Source organism: Pleurodeles waltl, chromosome 2_2 (assembly GCF_031143425.1).
Source record: "Pleurodeles waltl isolate 20211129_DDA chromosome 2_2, aPleWal1.hap1.20221129, whole genome shotgun sequence".
Classification (NCBI taxonomy): domain Eukaryota; kingdom Metazoa; phylum Chordata; class Amphibia; order Caudata; family Salamandridae; genus Pleurodeles; species Pleurodeles waltl.
This window is the reverse complement of record NC_090439.1, coordinates 990,468,920-990,484,532: the sequence shown is the minus strand read 5'-3', so window position 1 is coordinate 990,484,532 and position 15,613 is coordinate 990,468,920. Positions and strand designations below refer to the sequence as shown.

At 42.8% G+C, this 15,613-nt stretch overlaps 1 protein-coding gene across 1 annotated transcript in view; it reads right to left on the bottom strand.

Annotated features, from left to right (window-relative positions):
- FAM91A1 (family with sequence similarity 91 member A1) overlaps positions 1 to 12,478 on the bottom strand; it is a 253,107-nt gene extending 240,629 nt beyond the window's left edge. The window contains exon 1 of the mRNA XM_069220714.1: positions 12,229 to 12,478. Within this exon, the coding sequence (XP_069076815.1) occupies positions 12,229 to 12,300 (72 nt within the window). The 5' untranslated portion in view covers positions 12,301 to 12,478. The remainder of the gene's footprint in view (positions 1 to 12,228) is intronic.
- Between the last annotated feature and the right edge of the window lie 3,135 nt (positions 12,479 to 15,613).

Below are 15,613 nucleotides of genomic sequence, written 5' to 3'. Positions count from 1 at the left end.
TCTTTCCTTTTCTCCACTTGCAATTTCGGCCACTTATCTCCTTTCAGTGAGCCTTCCGTCAGTATTTTCTTCAAGACTGAACGTGATCCCTTTTCCTTTTCTGTGGTGTTTTCTCTTGACGGACCTGCAACCTGTTCAGGAGGAGTCAGATCACCTTGACTTTGATCCACCTCAACTCCTTCCCTTTCTTGGTCTGGCAATTGCTCTGTTTGTGTCTCAGAACTGTCTGCTTCTGGGAGAACCCTCTCTTGACTAGGTTCTCCTGTTGCTTCAGTTGAGATAGGTTCTCCAATACTCTCCTGGAGGTCTCCACCCTTGTCTCTTACAGGAGTAACTGAACCGTCTTCAATGAGCTCAGATCCGTTCTCAGTTCCTCTTTGTTCTTCTTCTGGCCCCGAGACTTGTCTCACTGTTGGTACTCTCAACAACACTTCTTAGTGATCCAGTGGACATACCACTTTCTTCGTGTGACTTGCGTGAATCCAATTCGGGATCCCAGCACACTTCACAGCTGTCGTAGTTGTCAGGACCACTTGGTACAGTCCCCTCCAACAAAGCTCTAAACATGTCTTTCTTGCATTCTTTCGGACGACAACCCAGTCTCCAGCTCTCAAGTTGTGCCCAGGGTCATGGATCAGTGGCAGTGTGGTGGCCTCCACCTGCTGAGAAAAGGAGCGAACTACCTCAGCCAGACCCTTGCAGTAATCCCAACCCCATATCATCTGTAATGTTGACAAGTGCATTTGATGGTACGGTTGGCAATCTCATTGCTCTCCCCATGACGATCATATGAGGCGACAGTACTGTCTTCCTATCAGGTGTGTTTCTCATTGACATTAGCACTAAAGGCAATGCATCGGGCCATTTCAAATTAGTGGCTGCACACATTTTTGCAATTCTCAACTTCAAAGTACCATTCATCTGCTCCACTAGTCCTGATGCTTCAGGACGGTAACTACAATGCAACTTCTGCTCAATGTTCAATGCTGCACACAGTAATTTAATTACTTCGTTATTGAAGTGACTTCCCCCATCTGATTCTAAAGAGATCGGATATCTGAAGCGCAGTATCAATTCTCTAAGTAGTAATTTTGCTACTGTGAGACTATCATTTCTTTGTGAAGGGTACGCTTCAATACAGTGACTAAAGATACATACAATCACCAACACATATCTCAAACCGCCACACACAGGCATCTCAATAAAATCTAATTGCATTCTGCTGAATGGACCTACTGCTCTTACAATGTGGCTCAAATTAACCACTGGCCCTTTCCCCGCATTTAATTGCTGACAAAGGATACAATGATGGCAAAATGCTTCATCGGCTTGTCTAAACTTAGGGTTGAACCAATCAATGTTGAACAGACTAACCATGGCATCCCTCTCAATGTGCGTCTGACCATGATAGTACCTTGCCATTTGAGACAAAAGGCTATTTGGTAAAACCAATTGACCCTCCTCAGAAACCCACAATTCATCCTGTCTTTGAACACATTTCATTTTACTCCATGAACGTTTCTCTTCTTTGTCAACATTACTCTGCAAAGATTTTAACTTTTCCAAAGTATCAATCACTTTCAATGCATAACTCGTAGATGTTGTGTCTTCTTCACGTAACAATTCCCACTTGTCCTTGAACGATATTCAGTTCAAGGTGCAAAACCTTGTGACTTGATCCGCATATCCATTCCTCAATGACACGTAGTCCTGCGACTTCAGATGTGGACTGCATTTTACCATGGCAATTTCTTCAGGCAATTGAATTGCATATATCAGCTCCTTTATTCTCTCACCATTTCTGACTGGTGATCCACAAGAGGTCAGGAAACCTCTCTGTGACTACAATTGACCAAAATCATGAACTATTCCGAATCCGTATTGACTATCAGTGTAGATAGTAACTCTCAATCTAGCAGAAACATGGCACACTCTAGTAAGAGCGACCAATTCCGCTACCTGAGCAGAACACAGAAGACAGGAAGCTTCTATGGTACCTGTAATTGTGCGCACAGCATTTCCTGCTCTCAGTGTCCCTGTGTCATCTCTCAGACAAGAACCATCAACAAAAATAATTTGATCATTTTCCTCGAATCCGGTATCTCTAATGTCAGGTCTCGGTTTTGTGCACAACTCAGTTACTTCAAGACAATTATGTTCAACATCTTCCTCTTTTTTAATTCCAACAGTATCACTCTGAAGTAAAGTTGCTGGGTTCAGCACTGTACATCTTTTCAGTGTCACGTTTGGTGCTCCTAAAATACTCGTCTCATACCTAGTCAACCTAGCACCGTTCAAGTATTGGGTTTTCGTCATTGTCAGTAAAATTTCAATTGAGTGAGGGACCATTACAATCAGGGGATATCCCACCACCACGCCTTCACACTGTGAAAGACTGACCAACTGCGGCGGCTGCACACAAACAACCTGGTATGGCTGCTGCAACTGGGTCCAAAGTAACCGAAAAATAGGCTACAGGGCGATGAGCACCTTCATGGACCTGAGTCAAGACAGACAATGAACATGCATCACGCTCATGACAAAACAATGTGAAAGGCTTTGTGTAATCAGGCATACCCAATGCTGGAGCTCTGCACAAACTCTCTCTCAACTCAGGGAACGCTCTCATTTCATCCTGGTCTAGAACTATGGAATATGTGGCTTCCTTATGAGTCAGCTTCTGCAATGGTCTTGAAATTACTGAAAAATTCAGGATCCATGGTCGACAATTGCCCAACATCCCTAGGAACATCCTGACATCTCTCTCTGTAGTCGGGGGACTTACCTGCAGTATCATTGTAATCCTTTCTCTGGATATTTTCCTTGACCCTTTCTCAATTTGGTGACCCAAATACTTCATTAGCTTCTGACAATACTGCAATTTCAGTGGTGACAATTTATGACCATATTTTCCCAAATGGTTCAACAGGGCAATCGATACTTACACTCGTCCTTTATCTTGGACGCAATCAATAAGTCATCAATGTACTGCACCAAAGTCGATTGGAAAGGCAATTCTAATGACTCTAAATTCCTTTTCAAGATCTGGTTGAATAAGGATGGTGATTCTGTGTACCTTTGAGGAAGCCTACACAAGCAATAGACTCGATCTAGGAATTTGAAACAAAAGAGAAATGGACTATCCTCATGAAGAGGCATAGAAAAGAACGCTTGTGACAAATCAATGACTGTAAACCACTCTGCATCACAAGGAATTGGGAACATTATCACAGCAGGATTGGGCATTATAGGACAACACTTAACCACAATCTCATTTATTTTTCTCAAATCCTGAACAATCCGAACCTTCCCACATGGCTTCTTCAGCTGCATTATTGGTGAATTACATGGACTGCTCAATACTTCTTTCAGAACTCCCTGTTTCACAAAATCTGCAATTATCTGAGCCATTATCCGAGCCACTTTCATCAGAACATCTTCTGTCATGTTGTACTGAGGAAGCTGGGGAAAACTGCATTCAGCTTTAAGGTAACCTTGATTGGCTCCACTGCTTTAATCAGACCTACTTCCTTTCCAGTCAAATCCCACAAGTTCTCTTGTACTGTTCCCTGCAAATCAGAATGGAGCTGTTTTACTGTGAACATCAGGAAAAACTCAATCAAGGGATACTCCTCATTCGTAGTTTCACACTCTGTTTCTGGAGCCTGGTCTTCCTTATCAGCGCTATTTGTATGGATCTCAATTCCACCATTTGAGCAAGTAATCAAACACTTTGTCTTACACAGCAAGCCCCTTCTCAGTAGGGATACTGGACTTTAATAGTAAACTACAATTTTATGCAGTCCCTGGACGTTGCCAATCTCAACTTGCACTGGATCTGTAAATGGGTTTGTCAAATACTGATTCGCTACCCCCACAACCTGAACCGTTCTACCTGAAAGGGGCAAATTCTGAACTTCTGCACTTCTCACTGTAGAGTGTGTAGCTCCTGTGTCCACCAAGAATGAAACTCTATGAACCATTACCTTTCCCGTCACATAGGTTCTTCTCTGATCTACCTCTAAAGAAGTCGCAAACACACATAGCTCCTTATCTGAACTATCACTCGTCCATTCACAATTTATTTCATTCTCACTGTGTAACGGGAATTGGTGCACTGTGTTACTACTTCTGTCTTGTCTCTGACCTGTTGAGAAGGCATCATCTGTTGCTGCTCCATCGGGGCTTGAGGTATCTGCATTTGATGTCTAGGTACCATGGGAACCTGCTGCTGTATCGGCTGCAACTGTGACACTTGTGCACTGGCCATTTCCACCTGTTGCATGAGTTGAAAATTCTGCATCTGATTCACATTATTCTGAAAATTTGCATTAGGGCCCCTTAGTCTTGGTCCTCTCACATTCTGAAACGTATTGATGTCATTACCTTGCTGAACAACACCTTCCTGCAACATCATCGGACACTCCCGCTTCCAATGTTCCACGGCTCCGCAAATGCGACACGACAATAGCTTCTGCATTCCCTGCACATCATTCGGAACCACTACAGTATTCAGATCCAGACCATGATTCATATTGCCTCCACAACCTCTTCCTCTCATCTGTGGCTGAAACATGACATTTCCCTGCTGTTGCGGTATCTGCTGCACAAAATTTCCTTCCACTCCTGTTTGAACCCCCTCAATCTGCATCCCCATCGCTTTCTCTTTCAACTTCTTCAACTCAATCTCATCACTACAGTATTTTGCATACTGCAACACCTCATTGATCGGCTTTGCTTGCCAGCAAATCAAATTACTAATCATTTGACCCAATCCTTCCACAAATCTGAACACAAAATGCAACATGTCTTTTGGCTTAAATGCTTCTTTGCCACTATATTCCTTAAACGCCTTCAACAACCTCTCATAGTATGCGTTTATCGACTCCTTTGTTTCCTGCACTGTCCTATCAATCCTCTGCCAATCAATATTTTGGGGTGAAATCCTTGTTTTCAGAAACTCAATCACCTTATAGTAATATTTCATAACTTCAGGAGACGTGCGCCTGTATTCTTGTCTCTCTTCAGTTCAATTGTGGGCCAATCTACAGTTCTCTTACGCTCAACCCATAAGTCAGCTGGAACCACTATTTCCAGTAAGGTATTCAAGTCCTCCCACAGACACTTTGCAAGTTTCACGAATCTGTCTGTCTGCTGATACCACCCTACTGGCTTCTCCTTCAATTTTGGATAATCATTTGTAAATGATAGAATGTCACTCCTACTCCAAGGGACATGAACAAAATGTCACCCTAGAATTTCCCTCATTGGTAAAATCTTCACCGGATCTTTATCCTGTTATACATTCTCAGTCACTTCTAGAGAATCTCTTTTCTTTACCCATCTGCCTTCCCACTTCTCTAATGCTCCCCAAACCTGAGCACTCCACAATAGTTCTTTAAGATGCGCTTTCATTCCGGCTGACCTCATGTGTTCAAAATCCTCTACCTGAAAATCTAATCCGTAGCTGTTTAGTTTTCTCAATTTCTATGCCATGTTTCTCTGCCAAATCTGCTAATCTCCGATGTATCTTGCCCACCTCTCTTGTAATCCTTGGGCATAAGTATCTCAACTCTGCTTCTGTGTAGGATTCTAATCATTTCACCCCCATTGTTCCTTCAACTAGTTCACCCGCTTCCATGCTTAGTCTGACACAATTCAATTGCTCTTTGTCTTCAGAGGCATTCTGTGGAGTATTCAGCTTGTCTAACCATTCAGTTAGCTGCTGAGCTGTCAGTCCCTGTAATGAGATGCTACTTGCTTGGACCGGTGGCACCTCCTGTGCCACTACACTCGGAGTTTGCAGTGTCAATAATTTCAGACTCTGTCCTGCATTTGGTCCAGTCACGGCATCTGGAAGTGCAACAAATGGACTGAGGTCTAACAATGATCTTGATCCATCAAAAGTCTGACCCACGGGAGAGACTACCTGAACTTGTTCATTTGGTCCCATCCTCATTAGACTCTGAGACATTGCTCCCTGTTCACTCATAATTGTTTTTTTATGTGCAAATAATGGTACATCTGGACCAACAGTAATCGGCAGCGATATTGCATCCGGGGCTGCTCTGGCACCTGCACTCTGTGGGAGAGTAACTCCCATACTCTGATTCATTACCGGAGTCAAGTCTGACTATATCCCGGTCACTGGAGTAAATCTCGGTATCACCTGTGGCTACACTTGGGGCAACAAAATCGGAGTCAGCTCGGTCTGGACCAGCATTGGACTCGGAAGCACCTGTCCGTAGGCACCACTAAGTTTGAAGTTGTCCCTAAAACAGGCACATCGAGATAAATTCTCTGTATCTGTGGCGCCTGCATCTGCATGAGTAGTCTGCACATTAGAACTGCTTTGCACCCCACTCAATGTCAGGCTAGCATTAACCTGCACCAGACTCACTGTCCCCGTTATCTGTGCCAGGGCTTTTGGATCAGCACTAGTACTCAGACCACCCTCATGTACTGCATATGGTGGTGGTCGGTCTCTCAATATCTGCGTAACAAGATCTTCAGCATCTGAGTCCTCCTCTACTGTAGAAGCCCTTCTAGCTTCCTTACTCTCTGATGAGCTTCTATTAGCCTTTCTAGTCGCCTTCTTTCCTTCCGCCTCTCCTCCTGTGTAATAGCTGGAAACAACTTAACTCCTTGCAGTCTCTGATCTCCATCTCTTCTGTTCCCCTATCCCATTTAGCCCCCGCTAATCTCTTTTCTACCCTTCTTATTCTTTTCTTGAATTTTAATTGCTGTTGCTGTCTAGCTACCAGCTCCCAAACTGCTAATGCCTCATACTGTGCTGGTCTCGGAAGGGGCTTCAATTCATATAGCGCCATTCGCAATTGCTCCAAAATGATCAAATTAAACGTCCCATTCTCAGGAAACGCTAAACTCCCATTATTCTCTGTCAACTTGCACCATTGCTTTAACCAAAGACATGGGGCAACACCTCTCTCCTCCATTACAATGTGCGCCGGTGTATTCTCTTGCGGGGTAGGCTCTCCTACACTTGCTCTAATATACGTATCTCCACTTAGGGCACTTTTCAACGCCTTCATCTTTTCTACTTTTTTTTTATTCAAAATTCAAATCAGGAAATGACTTTTAATCCCAAGATTATTTTCACCCACGTTCTCAACCAATTGCCTCTCACGGATGGCTGCCAATCCGTGTGCAACCCTTCTCACTAACTCACCTGTCCTAGCGCGGCTCCAATGATGTCACACCCACACGTACTGCGTCCTCCTAAACTCCAATTCACACAAAACTAATGCAAAATATTGCGAGCACTAATCAAAAACCATGAACCAAAAACAAATCTGCTGGTTTACTATAGGAAGGTAACAATCGCTTCCGAAACCTTACGGATTTTCACTGAAGGCCCTTCTGCGCATGCAGCTATTCCCTTTTTCTCAGTCTCCCAGATTCGCAAGCAAAGTTCGACCCGCAAATTTTACTCTCAACTGATCAGTGGGTCTGTCCAGTTGCACATAGGAATTGCCAAATCTCAGTCAAAATTTTCTCTCGCCCACTTTAACTCATACACTGACTTGTTGACCACACCCGATCAACCTACTGAATCAGACAAATTACGACATATAACCAAGTGTCTCATACACTTTTCAACATACTCCGGGACTTAGACCACGCAGGGTCTGTACATCAACAACCACTTGGACAATTTTTGAGCCCAAAGCGCCACACACGTGAAGTTCAACGACTTCCCTACTCCTGTACTGCAGAGTATGCACAATCCTAATACAACTTCATTTGGAGTAAGCAAACTCCCTAGAATCCTCACATTCGTCACAATTCACCTGCGATTTGCATAGACTTGGGCAAGCACAACCTATTTCTCTCACTCTATCACTAGAATGCTAGGAACATACCCAACACCACTAGCAAGATCCAGGATCTTGGAGAGTCATTTCTGGGCTTAAGGGAACATCACTTTCTCTCCAATTATCATTATTGAAAAACAAAATCCAAATCTCAATAGTACTGAATTCTCAAAAGGATCAATCTTTAAACTGTTACCATAATTTGGGGCACCTGTCCATCAGTCTCTTGCCATAACTGCTAACCCCTGTCACTCTGTACCGGACGTCTATGGCAAGCTATTAAAGAGCAAACCATCAGTCTGCTACCACAACTGTTAGCGCGTCAGACCTTAATAGGTAAACTTACAAGGGGGCACGAATAGGTCGATGAACCTTTAGACTTGTTTAAGATGTTCCTACCATAGCTCCAGGGCATAATCAATAGTCAATACACAATAATCATTAGTAATCAGTAAAATCAACAATCAATGGAATCTGTAAATATCACGCACTATGACCTTTCAGCCCTGAATAACCACACCTTTAGTAAAAGTTTAGTAAGTTTATTTCCTTTATAAGTACATTACTAAAGTCATGTAAATTAATCTCAAATCAAACGAAATATATATATATAAAAAACTAACTGGTTATCCAAAGTGACAAGAAGAAACGCAATATAATCAAAGCTTGAATCACAACACATTTTAAGGTTACGGTACATATCAACAGCAGAGTCAGCTGCAACAAAGTAATGACATACATAGAATTCAGCAAGATAACTCGTCAGATCATTAGTCCCTGTAATTCATCATTCATTATGTGAATTTCCCTCAAATAACTTCCGATTGGCATCAGCATGTTGGGCTTCATGCAAAACAATTTAGAACACAAATTTAGGAAAAAACATCTAGCTATGGATCTGTCAAACTAGCGCAGTTGGTACCTAGACAGAAAAGGCATAACATTCACATTGTCGTATCTACCTTATCCACGGTATGGGTCAGCAAGCAGAATCAGTCTTCGCCCTCGGGTCATCAATCGATCAGAAAAGCATCAGGCTCTCAGTCAGAGAGTATGAGCCCAATGACAGAATCTCGAATCTCTTCTTAAAGTCTCTTCTTCTCCCAATAGCGCATCTCAAATCGGAATAAAGTCTGCCTGTCATTTCCCTCTGTCACGTTATATCAAAGTCACCTAAACTATCCCCTAATTCCCATATTGGTCAGTAAATTGTATGTTTATACACTACCCAATAATATTTCTACGCCAAATCTATGAATTCTAATATTTCTCTCTTCACACAAAGTTGATTGGTTCATCTTTACGATGTCCTCATCATCCGGCTCGTCGGGTAACAATACTGTTGCCTCTTAAGCTCCAGCCAGTGTCTTTATTGTGCACGTCCTGGGAAAGTACATCTCACACATATTACACATTAATTGTTACAATGCTGGGAACATCAACTCCTGTTAGTCAGTTCTCACGAAAAGCTTCCGTTAAGCACTTCTAACAAGACAATGGACATTTCACAGTTTAGTTCACTCTGTCAGCATTTTTATTTAACGCTAAGAAATACAGCTTCTACATGAGGCCTGGCAAAATAGGCCAAGACACTCGCTAAATTAAGGCCTACAATTTATAGGCTAAGGCATACTTAATAACCCTAAGTATGATATATTACTACATTATTCTAATACATTTTCAATATTTCGTAAGTATTAATCATTAATTAGTGCATTTCGTGAACATTGGTGGCCATTCTCCGAAGTCACATTTTCCAAACGCATGCATTCTTGTCTCTACGTTATTACATTTTCTACATAATTCAATTATTCAAAATACTAAGACACTCATTAATAATTTCTAGTTAAGAAGCCTGCTTCAGCAATATCAAGTTCCAAATCCCCTGCCCTGGAAAGAAATGCTGGGGTATAAGAGTACAAGGGAAGCATTCACTTACTGTAAGGAGGATTGTGGGGAGGAGATGGGGGGGGGGGGCCTTGGAAGAGTTAATACTAGCCCTTCCAACAAAAAGGATCAGTTTTTTTCCAAGTATATAAATTTATGAAAAAATGTATTATGCAAATTCTGGAGAAAAAAAAAACTTTTAAAAATTCAGTGGCCACTGTGCAGGACCTAAGTTCTTAGGCGCTGCTGCAGGGCTTGATGAGGGGCCGGGCCCATTACCTAGCAAGTACAACTAAAGATTATGCACAGCAGGTTTGGTTGCACAGGCAGCTTTCAAGCATGGAATCAGGTGCAGCACCAGGCCCTGCACCCAGGACCAGCTAAGCACCACTGAAGCTCGTGGCACATGGGCTGGTGCAGAGCCTGGCCCACAGCCACTAAGGCCATTTGCAGCGGGCTTGGAGGCACAGGGCCAAGCCACAGACCAAGGGCAAAGCCGAAAGCTATGTAAAACCGCTTCGGTGGCATGAGGGCTGGGGAAGGTGAACCCGCAAACTGAGCAAAGCAGGTTAAGAGGCAAAAATGGGGCAAGTGGCATGGAGGCTGGTGCCAGTCTGGCTTGCACTCTGAGCCTAAAACTCATGTTGCACACAGCTTGCATGAAGACGTGGGGCCTGGCTCAGGCAATGGCCGCCTACCAGGCACTGCAGGCAACCTCCTCTGAACATGGGTGAGGGCCGTGTACAGGGCTTTTCATTGTGTAGTGTGTTGGGCATGGTGAAATACAAAAATATGGGAAAATGAAGTATTAAAATTTAAAAAACACAAATATTCCCTGTAAAAAAATGTGTTAAAGTTACGGTTAACGTAGCTTTAACCCTATTAATGATCTGTAAAAAAAAAAAAAAAAAATCTGAAACTTACTGAACAAAACAGTGAAAGTGGTGTTAAAGTTCCAATGTAATTCAACCACCGACAGTTAATTTACGCTACACAAACCATATCTCAGGCTGAGAGGGGGCATAGTAAATAAGGAACTAATATTATTTCAGACTTCCCCTTTCAGGCTTCCTTATACACCTCTTACAAAGGTAAAATAACTCGACACTCTATAAATAATATTGGGCTTAACTGATAGTGTGCGCTTCAACCATTCAGTACTTGTGCAACATGTGCTATGCAAAACTGACGTTGTGTTCTCACAGGAAACATGTGGACACTTCAGAAGAATGAGTGACATTAAGTGTGTTTGCTGGATGTACTACTGGCTTAATATATACGTGTGCAAGTGTGCCCTTGTTGCCTACATGGACTATAAACAAGTGCCATTTTGGTCCGGAAATGTGTAAACATTCCTAATTAATTAAATGAAATTGTTTCCTGCTGCAGGCAGACAAAACCTATCTGAAACAGATGTAATGTAATGTAGCCAGGTAGAAATAATGGCTTCTCTTCTTTGTATTCCAAGTTCGTGTTAAAGTCACAGACTCTTCTCAGAGCATCAGCTATTTTAAGAGATTTTAGATAATCTCCAAAATGCGCAATATCTGGAACTCCAAAGTGCCAACTGTAGATACGCATAGTTAACAATGTTTAACAAAGTAAATGTTCACTTAAAAAAAACACAGTTAAAATGAACTTATAGTTCATGTAGCGCAAACACTAAGAGTCACATGGGAAAAAATAAGACATTCACTGAAAAAAGCAGTTAAAGTAAGGCCACAACAAAACCTAAAACACCCCCAAATTCTCCAGATGTGACCTTTTACATGAACCCATAAATCACCACTGCCCAATTAAAACCATAAGTCCTACACCTAAATGGTATCTTTACCACCTCACACAAGATGTTCCATATGCCATTCGAAAAGACACTGATCACATCACTGTCGATATTGCATATCACCTTACTAATAGCATTATGTCATTACTATGGTTACTGTATAATGTCTTTGCCTGGATATGTTATTAGTTATTGATGTTGTCTCTTTACGTCTCGTTCTTTACTACCATAAACATTTAAATTCAGAAATAGACCTTGGGAGGTGAGTTTTGGCTTTATTACTATGGGCGCGAGTTAGGTATGTGCAGAACAGTTTTCTTTCTTAAGAAATGTATGCACTTTTACAGCACTGTGATCAGTTGTGTACCAAGAAGTATTAATGTGTCAAAATAGCATATAAGAATGCCACAGAACATATCTTGTTATAGTCTTTTAATCGTATAACGTTTTTCTTGTGACATACTTCAGTTAACCGCGTGCATAATTTTCCCCTCACTGTCATATAATTCCAGCAGGAGTTCATTGGCACTTGGTAAAAGTCATCCCTGTGTAACGCGCAGTCTAGATTTCCAAAAGTGACCTGCATAATCCGTAGCGATGCAACATTTACATTTCATAACTGGTGTCCACAATTTGTGTTATATCCTTTGAAGCGTAAAGCTGGTATTAAAGGCGGAAAATGTGTCTTAGTATCTAACAGAAGGAACTGTGCATAGCGGGTACCTGTTTGATGTTGGCCGGCAGTTTGCTCCAGGGGTAATTGTGGCGGATATGAAACTCCACGTCAGTGTTCATCTTGCCCTCCTCGCTCCCGGGAAAGGATCCGGGACCTCATGCCGCACGGGCCGCTCAGAGCTGCGGCTGCAGGCTTTGATCCGGTGTTTCCTGTGCCCGCCGCGCTCACAGCTCCATAGCGGAGGTATCACTCTCCACGACTGTACCAGCGTCAGGCACTCGCTTCCGGGTTTCGACTGACAGGAAGTACGTCCATCTCAACGTCACGTCCGTCTTCGTTGTCTTGTCATCTAGAGAGTTGACTAACCGAAACTGAACGGCGGAAGAATAATGTGGCAATGTCAGAAGTTAGTGGTTTAAGTGTGTGTTGCGCAGCACACCTCGTTCCTTTCAAACGTGAAAGGCGCTTTTATCAGTGAGACAAAAATGTTTACGGTGCTTTGATGCCAGACGTCCGGAAAGAAATATTCTAATATATATGTGTATATCCTGTTAGCTTTAGACTAAGTAGCGTTGTAATTATCTCAGTTGAGTTTCCTCTAAATGTTTTTTATTCTGTTTGTCTCTCTTATAGTTTTGTGTAGGAGTCAGCACTGTTTACGTGCACTAGTTTGAGACGGCAACTTTTATACACGCCCGTGGTCTTTGAAGCTAGTTCAGAGGCAAGACCGCTTTGAAAGCTAATTAAAAAAACTGTCTGGACTAGTGCCCCTTTAGATGGTAGGAGAGAGCGTAGCAACACCTTTTTTACGCCACCCCAGGTGCTCGAACACATTGTGGTTAGGGTGTGGCTTTAGGGCCAGTGCTACCGACTTGGGAACTAGTGAACAAGATGTGAGTCTCGGCGTCGGCTAAATGGGCCTGTGATTCTGGGCAAATCACTTAGGCCCATATTTATACTTTTTGAGCGCCGCATTTGCGTCGCTTTTTGACGTAAAAGCGACAAAAACTTGCAAAATACTATTGTATTTTGCAAGTTTGCGCCGCTTTTGCGTAAAAAAATGACGCAAAAGCGGCGCTAAAAAAGTATAAATATGGGCCTTAATTCTCGTGTGCCTGAAAAAAACAAGCATTTGCAATCCTATAGGTCTCACAATCTAGAGTTAGAACTATTAGTGTTGTAAATTTCTAACTGGAACTTTCTTGCCACACAAACTGAAAATAAAAAGTAAATCAGTTGACCTAAGCAAGCCGACTCAAAGCTCCAGCATAAGCGCAAAGGATGGAGACTAAAGGAAAACAAGCATTTGCAATGCAACGGGTCTCGCGTTTGCTCATGTTAGGGCTGATCGCGTTGTAAACTCCTACCGGACACTTCATCTATCGGCAAAAGTGCTTTTATGTACGTAACCCGAAAAAGTGAAATTAAATGTGTAAAGCGCTCGACTTCTGCCAAGCGAAATGGCGCTAGGAAAATAGAGAAAAAGAAGTCCACGATCCGACAGAAGACAGTGAGCCTCGCATGTTTTCTGTACTTGGTCGCTGCGCTCGAGGAGGACTAACCACCGGAAAAGGCATGACGTGTGCATGCCTTCCACCAATGAAAGCAAGCAGATTTTACTAGGCAAGCCCACAAACCAATCAAACACACTGACACGACGTCGACAGGGCTCCGAGCCCTTTTCTAATAGCTAAAGGGTCTCGCTGGATACGCATGCGCGAGCGCTTGCAACGCAGGCTCGACCCTAAAGAAGTTCGCTCGGCAAACATGCAATTATCTATGTAATAGGGTGGATGGCCAAGGCGGTAACAAAACCTCCCTAAGGAGGGACAAACATAAAGCAGTTACCAACAAAAACAAAGGAATTTTGAAAGGCAAGCCCATTAATGAGTGATGAGCGTGCGGTGGGCGTGGTTAAAAGCCTAGACACATACCAGCACGTAGGAAAAACAGCGATTGCGCGCTGCTATGCTCAACCTAAAAAATGAATGTAACCCTGTGTAACGTAACTCTTAAGGCGGTCCACACTCTACTGGCCAAAACGCTCTTCTGCCATATAGATCTGGGAAATATTGTGACCGCAACGCACTTTTGGGGCATATTGTGGATAAAAGCATTTATGTGCGAGCAGATGCTAGGAGTTAAAACACAAAGAAGGATGGGGAAAAGCAAGGACAGGAAGCAATAGAAAGACAGGAAAAAACTGACAGAGGAAGGCAGGTAATGAAATGAAGAGAACTGAACACCAACAAAAGCATAGAAAGACAGGAAGGGACATAGAGATCAGGAGAGCCGGGAGAGTTGATTGAAGCACAAATCTGGGTGAGGGAGTGAAAGAACAGGGGTGAAAAAAAAAAGACAGACAGGTACAAACAGCAGTAGAAAGACAAGGGCGAGAGAAGGGCAGGGAGCGATTGAGATAGAGCCAGTAAAAGATAAAGACAGAAACTGTAGAAGGAGTGAGAGAACGAATGAGAGAAAGGCAAAGGGTAGAAAGAGAGTCCAGGATAGAAAGGCAGGGAGGTACAGAAAAAGAAAACAACAGGGAATGCCTGGCAGAGACAGAGGCAAGCTACAATAGAGAACTTCAAGGAGAGAGTGTAGGAGGCTGGACTGGCTTGTAGTGAGTACCAAGGGGTACTTGCACCTTGCACCAGGCCCAGTTATCCCTTATTAGTGTATAGGGTGTCTAGCAGCTTAGGCTGATAGATAATGGTAGCTTAGCAGAGCAGCTTAGGCTGAACTAGGAGACGTGTGAAGCTACTACAGTACCACTTAGTGTCATATGCACAATATCATAAGAAAACACAATACACAGTTATACTAAAAATAAAGGTACTTTATTTTTATGACAATATGCCAAAGTATCTCAGAGTGTACCCTCAGTGAGAGGATAGGAAATATACACAAGATATATATACACAATAGTAAAAATATGCAGTATAGTCTTAGAAAACAGTGCAAACAATATATAGTTACAATAGGATGCAATGGGGATACATAGGGATAGGGGCAACACAAACCATATACTCCAAAAGTGGAATGCGAACCACAAATGGACCCCAAACCTATGTGACCTTGTAGAGGGTCGCTGGGACTATTAGAAAATAGTGAGAGTTAGAAAAATAACCCTCCCCAAGACCCTGAAAAGTGAGTGCAAAGTGCACTAAAGTTCCCCTAAGGACAAAGAAGTCGTGTTAGAGGAATAATGCAGGAAAGACACAAACCAACAATGCAACAACGATGGATTTCCAATCTAGGGTACCTGTGGAACAAGGGGACCAAGTCCAAAAGTCACAAGCAAGTCGGAGATGGGCATATGCCCAGGAAATGCCAGCTGTGGGTGCAAAGAAGCTTCTACTGGACAGAAGAAGCTGAGGTTTCTGCAGGAACGAAAAGGGCTAGAGACTTCCCCTTTGGTGGACGGATCCC